At 33.3% G+C, this 9,474-nt stretch overlaps 1 protein-coding gene across 2 annotated transcripts; it reads right to left on the bottom strand.

The window, feature by feature from the left end:
• Positions 1 to 9: 9 nt before the first annotated feature.
• On the bottom strand, positions 10 to 8,907 carry LOC105557090. Of its 2 annotated transcripts, XM_012004236.1 has the most exons (5): positions 8,869 to 8,907; positions 8,532 to 8,647; positions 4,177 to 4,289; positions 3,382 to 3,627; positions 10 to 838 (listed from the first exon to the last, which is right to left on the bottom strand). In XM_012004236.1, exons 2-5 carry the CDS (start codon positions 8,628 to 8,630, stop codon positions 724 to 726), a joined length of 573 nt encoding a protein of 190 aa, XP_011859626.1. In that variant the 5' UTR covers positions 8,631 to 8,647; positions 8,869 to 8,907; the 3' UTR covers positions 10 to 723. The 2 variants fall into 2 exon arrangements, with proteins under 2 accessions (XP_011859626.1, XP_011859625.1); XM_012004235.1 differs by lacking the exon at positions 8,869 to 8,907 and having other exon boundaries at positions 8,532 to 8,759.
• Positions 8,908 to 9,474: the final 567 nt, after the last annotated feature.

The raw sequence follows: 9,474 nt of genomic DNA on the forward strand, positions 1-9,474 counted from the left end.
CGAATTCAAGAGTGACATTTGGTATTGTTGGTTAGGTTACATCCGTCACCAAACTGGATTCTTCTCCAAAAAATCTCTCTCACACCAACGGTTCGTATTCGTTTCCTTTTCCGCAGTTGAAGATACAAATATCCGGCCAAAATTACATTACAAAATTGATAATGCCTCACAGCAGAATTCATTTTGAATTACCAACGCTGTAAAATCAACGCTGTCAATGCACGCTGTTTTACGACACGTTACGGCGATCGTAATTTCACAAAATACCTTAACGTTAAGTTCACTTCACGTCACTTCACGTCCCGTCGCGTCCTGTTACGTTAAGTTCATCGTAATCCCGGCTTTAGCTCGGAAGCCAAACTTCGAATTCAAATCGATATAACAACTCGTTTACAAATAATTGAAATCGGTATCGTGGCAACTCGCCACGATACCAGGCGTCGCTTTTCGAACGCGGGCGTAACATTATGTAACTTGTAACTTCTGTGTTATACGTATAACATTTACATTTGATGTTTATTGGGTATCTGGTATCTAGGGTATCTGGCATAACATATCCATTCAACAATAAAGAAAACATCCAATATCATTGATCATTATTTCTTTATTTGGTAAATTACATAACAAACGTTGCCTTATATTGTTTTATACATATAAATATGTATTTTAATATAAGTAATCTTTTCGTACATTTTGCAGTAAGTTTTTTTTATTAGGGGATAATTAAGGCATAATACGAATATCAGAGCAAGTTTTGAAGGTTTCTTGAGGTCCGCAACCCATCTTATGAGTACCATCTTCACACGTGCCCCAATTATTTCCAGCAATATATTCCCATCTAGAAATTAAATGAATGGAAATAAAAACTTAAAAAAGAGAAAAATTGGTATTTATTTACATTAGGGGACACCTCGCCGAAGATCTTAACCTTGACATATATTGTCAAGGTCTATGTCCTGAGTGACCTTCAGAAGGTTTTAATCGGGGGAAATCGTTCATTAAAAAGTTATTAACCACAAAAGTTTGATAATTTTGCATGCAGTTCCCATGCAAGTATCCACGCGAATCGAGGTTCAACCCACACCAATGTGTGTAATTCACGGCGTAATCTACCGCGTGGGGGGGGGGGGGGGAGCGGTGAACCTCGCTTTGCGGGAAGAATTATATGCGTGGATCCAGTGGGTTTCGCCCCCCCTCCCCTGCAGGGGGCTCCACTACGATAAATACATTGGTACAGGTACATAGAATACACTTAAATATCTTAAGGTAGCGCTTATGCTATTGTACTCGTATACCTCTCATGACTTTGTTTACCTTTGGGATCGACTGTCTATGCTCTTTAGTCGTAATGTATAATATTCTACATGAGTATCATGCGTCTGTACGAATTTTTAGTTATTTGCGACGACAACGTTGCATTTGTCGAATTTTTGATTGCGAAGGGTATTTTTGCGCATGAAATTAAATATCCGAAATGTGTGTCAATAGTAAAACTTACACCGAATTTGTCTAATTGTAAATTTCAATATCATTGCCATGCAACATATTATAAAGTACTTCATAAGAAGAGACGCAAGCAATGGTGTAATTTCAAAGTGAGTGCTTTAACTGGAACATGGTTTGCACAAAGCCGACTACCAATAGCGATTGCATGTCGTTTTATCGCTTATTTCCTTTTAATCCGTTCACCGCGACAACGTTTTCTTGAGCAAGAACTTGGAATATACTCACGTACAGTTGTAGATTGGATTCACTTTTGTCGAGAAGTATGCTACTTACTTTACAATTGTTTTATAGTGACATTGCTTTAATGCAGTGCTCGGAATTATTTGCACTTCTAGCCGAATTTTTGAGACAAACGCGTACTTTTGTCCCCTTGCCGCGCGCACTCCAGCGACGGTCAGTTTACTTCACGATAGTGGGGCATGTCTCAGGAGCGGCCCTGTTTCAAAAGCAACCAGAAAGAAACCTGAGAGCGGCCACGCCGGCGCGGCGGTTAACTTGTTACTGTTTCGCTAGGCTATCTGAAATTTCAAGGATTAAATTTCCGAGAATTTCAAACTTCAAATCGCGAAACTCGCAAATCTCGAAAACTGACAAAGTATCAGGAGAACATGATCAGCAAAGAGGTGGCACTATCTAAAGTTCCAAGAATTGGATTTCCGAGAATTTTCACATTCAAATCGCGAAAATCGAGAATTTTTCTTTTACCTAAATTTTCTCCCAAGCATAGTTTTTAAATTATAAAAAGAAATAGTTACGACATATTTTTGACTGCCAGTGCGCACGGCGCAACGCGCAGAGGTTACTTCTTGCGGTAGTAATACTGTGGTATTATCATAGTTCCTCCAACATTTTTGAGAAACTGTTATAATGATACATGTTTATCCAATTTATTCTAAAAATACTTCTTATTTAACTATAATAATTGTAATTGTAAACCCTACTTAAAAGATTCGATAGAATTAGATAAGAAAAAGTCTATACATATAATTCTATCGTGTTCTTTATAAATATCCGATTTGTTGTCAGAAATTTTTGATAAATGTTCTATTATTTTTTATAATATTAACATATAATCTAGTAATCGTTTTCAATCGATGTGAATCTCATTGTATTTTATCACCATACACCGTACACTACACACCACACACCACACACACGCACACGCACACGCACACGCACACGCACACGCACACGCACACGCACACGCACACGCACACGCACACGCGATATATGGTGTGTGGTGATAAAATACAATCAGATTGATATTACATGATTTACTCAATAACGAATAGCTATAGACTAAACGAATAGACCTATGAAACAAATTTGATTCAATACAGTGCACTATAAGCTATGTTGTAGCCCACAACCACAACCACTAATACTAGCTTAATCCTCATTCTCCTAGAATTCTCCTAGACCATATATCTCCTAGGACGCGGTAGCGAGAGGTGGAGTCACGTCGCTCGTAACTCAATGCGTGACTCCACCTCTCGCTACTGTATCCTAGGAGATATAAACAAATAAATCATTTTGCATGCTTGCCAGGTCTGGCCTTTCGCTCCTTGTGCGCTCATTCGGCCAGACGTTTTTATCAATTACGCGATAACTATTGCTAATTTTGCACAACTGTACATGGCTTTTCTTCTCAGTTTAACCCAATGTGCCGTAATTTTTAGTTTGGCTACAAACGAGTCTGACACCCTGTATAAAGTACGTATTTGGACAAATGAAGTGTTAGAGATATCTATACCCATACATTATACTTTTATGATATATTACATGTAAAATAAATCCATTGATCAAAACTCATATTATCAGCTGCTCTTTTTAGTGTTTTCTCTGGGATTTGAACAAAAATATATTTCTATCTACCTGAGTACACAGTGCTCACACGTAAGATCCTGTGGCAAGAAAGCATTCATTTTATAATCTCCTCTGTTAGGACTTTGTAGTACATATTTGTTTTTGCCATCCGCCATTTTCAATGGATATTTGGCAAAACATTCTTCGGTTTCTAATTCCTTGCTATGGTTTAGAGGGCAAATTGAATACTGGAAGTGACCCATATGATTTGCAGTAAGTTTAGCCACTAGTTCAATTATTTGTCCTGTTTTATATCTACAAATATAAAGTACTACATAAGAATTATTACGATATAAGAAAAATTAATACTATTTTTTAAGAATTGAAAAGAAAATAAATACTGAATAGAATAAAATAATTAGTTTACTCATAAAAAATAAGTACTTATTGTTAGCTACTTTTAATAGTACATGGTCATGTATACACAATACACGCACGTACACACGCACACACGCACATAAGTACGCGCGCACGCGCTTATTTTCCTAAAAATGTTTTTGACGCTTTAAAACATTTTAAACACACTGGCATTGAAAATTGCAATATAATTTTTTTCACGAAAACAAAGCTCCCTCATGAGGATGCAATATCAATAATTGAGAATAAAAAGAAAGAGAAAATTTTTAAAATGGATAAGAATCTTGACTTATACACTTATACACTTACTAATACTTATGAAAATATATATTATTAACTTAGATTATGCAGTTTTTTTATATTTATTGGGGTTTTAATTAGTATTTCCCTGTTTGTTACAAATTTAACAATTTGTATTACTAAATAACTTTTGAAAAGTACACTTACGTTTTAACAATGGTACCAATTCCATATGTTCCACCATTTTCATTTGGTCTGGGCTGTGGCATTTTATAATCATCGCCACAGAGGCCGCATTTACCATCGTTATTTATTTGTTCCTGTACGAAAAAAGTTTCAATTAAATATTTCAGCAATGTAGAAAATTGCATGACAACTACTGGCGCTAAATAATTCTTTACGTTAAATATTTCAGGTCAAAAGAATCCTATAGCAATCTTATAGTTGATCTCTGATTGAAAAGTGTCCTCTTGCAAGGGCGTCTACAGGATTTTCCAGGGGGGGGGGGGGCATAACGTAAAATATCACTTCCGTTTGATTCAAATGCTTTGATATTTTTATAGGTTTTAGTATTAAAGCTTTCTCACCGCGACAAGAAAAATGTAAATCGAGAAACGGTTTTGCATTTTTCTTTTATATTTTTGTATTTTTTATTTTAAAAAATTTTGAATTTTTTATAGTAACTTATAAAACTTTAATTGAAAGAGAAAGATCAATTCTCTTTGGTTCTGGCCGAGTTGGCCTATAACTTTGTAAATTTCTTTTAATCATTTGCAATCATTTGCTTCTTGATTTAGACATGTAACCATGTTTTTACCTTCTATAATGTACTGAAAGATCTTTTCACTGTTGCTATTGTAACTGACAACAATTATAAACGCCATCCAATCAAACATTATATAATTTAATTATTTGGATATTATATTTCATTAGAAAAAAAACATTTTTATCTTCTCTACAAAAGTATCTTCTCTACAAAAGTAATGGTATCATCAAATGGCGCAAACTAAAATGAATATTTATACAAACTAGATACTTTATTATTTTTGATATTAAAATGTTATAACTAAACAATCGAACATAAAATTTTATCGGAAGAAATAAAAGAAATAATAACATAACGAGACAAATTTTTTATTCTTATTTAATAAAAATATAATGCAAACAAATTTCATACAAATAAATATTTTATTGTATTATATTATAAAAGATGGCCCTTTTCTAATTTAATTGTTGGATACATGTAAGTATACAATCTAAACTTACAATTAATTCTAATCCTTATTTCATAAATCACACGCGCGCGCGGAAACACACACGCATGCACAAAAAAAAGAGAGAGTTTAGTACTTGTAAGGAAGGAGGAAAAGTATAATTAACATTTGGTTTAGCAGCGCCAAGTTTTTTAAATAAACAATAATATAATTAGAAAAGGCGCTCTTTTAATAAAATATTTAGTTTTGTTTGCATTATTGAATAAGTGTCTTGTTGGAGGTTAATCGTGTTTTTAAGTTTCTTAATGAAAAACATCTCAGCAATCTCTCTCTTTCTGTAATGTGGTTCTTTATGCCTAATATTATAGGGTTGGCTCAATCGAAATCATGGTTGAGACCAGTTTGGTGTTTGCTGACGACAGAATGATTAACTATTTGTTTTTTGATATCATTATGAAGTTCCTTAATCCTCGTTTCAATGTGTCTTTTTGTCTGGCCAATATAGGATGCATCACAATCGACACAATTTTCAGCCAAGTCTTCATAAGTGTAGCGTAATCATGCCCATAGTTTTTTAAAATTGAGTTGGAAAACCATCCTCTCAATGAAACACCATTTTTTCAGTCAAGGTGTATAAAAATAAGTTTTTTGGAAATGGTAAGTCGCCAGTGATGAAAAAGAATTAAATTACGATGTTTTTACACATAAAAGATGGCTGGACGTTTGCATCTAACATTAATAAACTGTCCATAAAACATGATGAAATAATGGTGTCTTTAGACGTAACTTTTCTTTACACCAATGTTCCAAAAGACCTCATAATTAAAGGCATAGAAAAGAGATGGGATGAAATTTCGACAGCAACTAAACTTGTAAGTCTATCTCAATTTTTACACACAATTGAACTTATCCTAGAATCAAGTAGCTTTTCGTTCAATAACCGGTTTTATGAACAGATCTTTGGTACTCCTATGGGATCTCCGTTGTCCCCCATACTAGCCGACATAATCATGGATGACTTGGAAAGTCATGTCGACTCAACTTAAACTGAGCAGTCTCTGTCTGGGCTGTTGCATGATCGGACGTATGTCAGTCAATGTGCGGAGTGAAAAATTGATTTCTTCATTTGAATGGATATTGATTAATTTAAAAAAAAATTTTTTGTACACTACGACCGCTTAATTCCTGTAAGTTAGTTCATCTAAGTTTCTTTTTCGAATCTGATTTACTGTTATTAATTGTCACTAAATATTTTTTGTAGATTTTTGCTGTAACAATTGATAGGTGTAACGTAAAGTACTTGAAAAGGACCAGTATTACTGGTCGAAACGTCGTAATTTTATTCAATGAAATAAAAAAAGTTCTGCCAGCTTAAGTCGTTTTAATTCTTAATTGCATTGTTTAATAGGTTTTTAGTTACATTTTTAATTTTTAATTTTTAATATTTTCAGAACATGTTAAATTAACAGTTTGATCATTTTGGCAACCCACAGTGACATATAATAATAATCTTGCAGATAACGTTGTTATTATATGTCGAGTGTGTGGCCAACTTATCATGAAAAAAGTGACCATCTTACTCAAACTGTGAGGAAAAGATGGCCATAGTACCTATCATAAATAAATAGTGAAAATAAAAATACAAATTACAGGTCAAATTTACGATTTATTAGTAAGAATATTCTTAAAAGTCGCCAGAAGTAATTAACAACATCAGTGATTTATATTGACCGTATCTGGCAATTTTTATAATACAGAAAATTTATTGCGAACAATATTACCTCAGCCAGGGTTTGAACCTGGACCTCCTTAAATAATAAAATAAAGTTTAAATATCGGGAGTTACATCTACCCAATATAACACGTACAAAGTTTGATTAATGTCAAAATTAAAATATAATGGATAGTCGTCGAGAATTAAAATTAGACACAAACTTGAGTCAAACCATTAAAATTGTAAAAATTTAAGTGTTAAATTGTTGTAAGTTGACAGGAATTTGGTCAAGAGATAAAAATGAGAATAAAATCAGTAATGAAGTTAAAATACGTAGAACCATGAAATAAGTAAAACTAAATTAATTAATTAATTAATTAATTAAGTTTTACTAATCAAACTTTGCTTAGGTCCTGGATGATTAAATTATATAAATCACCCAGGAGATCCGTGTCATTCTGCAAATTGAAACTGTTAGTTTGGCGTTTAATACAAATCATTTCCGAGATGAGACGCCGATAAAGAAAAGATTCTTCACCCAAGACTTCAACATTATCCCAATCAAATTCATGGCCGGAGTGTCTATGTTCGGTAATGACAGATAATTGTTTAGTGTTTCTATTAATTTAGTTTTACTTATTTTATGGTTTTACCTCTTTTAACTTTGTTACTGACTTTATTCCCATTTTTATCTCTTGACCAAACACCTGTCAATTTATAACAATTTAACACTTTAATTTTTACAATTTTAATGGTTTGACTCAAGTTTGTTTGACTAACTTTAATTCTCGACGATTATCCATTATATTTTAATTTTGACATTAATCAAGCTTTGTACGTGTTATATTGGATAGATGCGACTCCCGATATTCAAACTTTATTTTATTATTTTTTATTTTTTACTTTTACAATTTCAAATTTATTTATTCTCTCAATTTTTATTTTTTAGTTTTGCTGACTTAATTTTTTATCTTTACAATTTTATATTTTATTTTAATTCATGTTTTAATTATTATGACAATTGCTGATATATTGGGACACAAATTGAATTTTGCGCATTTTTTGTTGTTCGGTAAGTTGCGACACATGACCAATTTTACCTTGTCATGTTTACCACACATGTTCGATAATGCTGTGTCACAGTCGTGTTAATACCTTTGTAACGGATTCATCCCTCTATCGACCTGAGTCTTTCAGTCCTCTTTATGTCTGGGACCATTTAGAGATACACTGGGATTATCGCTGATAGAGGAATGATTCTCAAATCATATACCACTCTGATCCCTTAAGTTACGCTTTAGTCGATTTAAACGAGGTAACTGATTATTATTATTCTACCAATCTATATCAAAAGTATTGCATTCACATCCTGTATTCTCGATTGTTTTATTGTAGGTAGTCATACTGAGGAAGACCCGAAGTGGGGTCGAAACGTTTATATTAAAGAGAAATTTTGTTTCTAAATTGTGAGAACCGTTTTCCGTTCATTTCTAGCTCACATTGGCATTCTTCCCTTTCTACATATTTTCTTTTTGGGAGCCTTCACAACATTTAGGAATATAGTTAAAAAGATTAACAAATTTGCAGGAAAATAAGGATAGTTCTTAATTTTATGTTTAAGAAGACACACTTACAAATAAACCACCGCAATAATTTCCATCATCGTCATAATTGATAGGTGTTTTGAATCCCTTCCTCCAAGCACTTCCTCTATTCACAGGTTCCATAAGCATTCCATGTCCATAGATTTCTTCGAAAAAAGAAATCGTAAGAGCAAAGATGAATAAACCGTTGGCGTATGCCATAATTTTTCGTATTCTTTTTTGTTACAATTAAACGCAAAGCCGTCACGTTTAAATGTACATTAAATGGAATTTCCTCACTTTTTATAAGATTGTATGATAAGAGATAAGAAAGTTATTTTATGATAATTAGCTTATGATAAGATAAGCGATATTTCAGAAAAATAACCTGTTCAAATTCATTCATCTTGAAACATTAATTCCTTTACGCTTCATTTATCGGAAATTGCTGAATAATTAGAACATAAACATACATATGTAAAACAGAAAAATAAATTTTATAATTCAATATCAATATTAGAGTGTTTTGACATTTTTTAGCAAAACAAGAACGACATAAAGATAAAATACGTGTGTTGTAGGAGTTGCGGGGAGTTTATTTCCACACTCTAGTTTCGTCAATCGTTTATTAACTATATACACAAAGTTGTTTAACGCTATGAACTTTAACACACTATATGTCGCGGTAGGGGAGATCCAATCTGAGCGAGGACTCGGCCTCTATGTTTTATACAAGAACTCGGTCTCTATGTAATTCGCGAGCTTTGAAATATGCTATTTCACGATGTGCTAGCACATACTAAACTTGACCAGAGAGACGATCGATCCAATAAACAACAAAAGACGATCACATATTGATTATCGCGTCTCCCTTAACGACACCGGTAGCAACGCTTCGCGCTGGGTGCTATCCTTCGCTTCCCATATAGGACTTGCCAGACTTAACAACAGGGCCAATGCTTGGCCCGATACATGGTAACCGATAATTGGCCAA

The sequence above is a fragment of the Vollenhovia emeryi genome, unplaced genomic scaffold (genome assembly GCF_000949405.1).
Source record: "Vollenhovia emeryi isolate VEMERY1.0 unplaced genomic scaffold, V.emery_V1.0 DF939622.1, whole genome shotgun sequence".
Classification (NCBI taxonomy): Eukaryota; Metazoa; Arthropoda; class Insecta; order Hymenoptera; family Formicidae; genus Vollenhovia; species Vollenhovia emeryi.

What these genes read in the sequence shown, in the direction of transcription:
- LOC105557090 (XM_012004235.1), bottom strand. Translation starts at nt 8,702, where the DNA reads ATGGCATACGCCAACGGTTTATTCATCTTTGCTCTTACGATTTCTTTT. An exon ending in ATTATTGCGGTGGTTTATTT is followed by an intron (nt 4,290 to 8,531) that starts GTAAGTGTGTCT and finishes TTTTTCGTACAG; the next exon opens with GAACAAATAAATAACGATGG. An exon ending in ATTGGTACCATTGTTAAAAC is followed by an intron (nt 3,628 to 4,176) that starts GTAAGTGTACTT and finishes TTATATTTGTAG; the next exon opens with ATATAAAACAGGACAAATAA.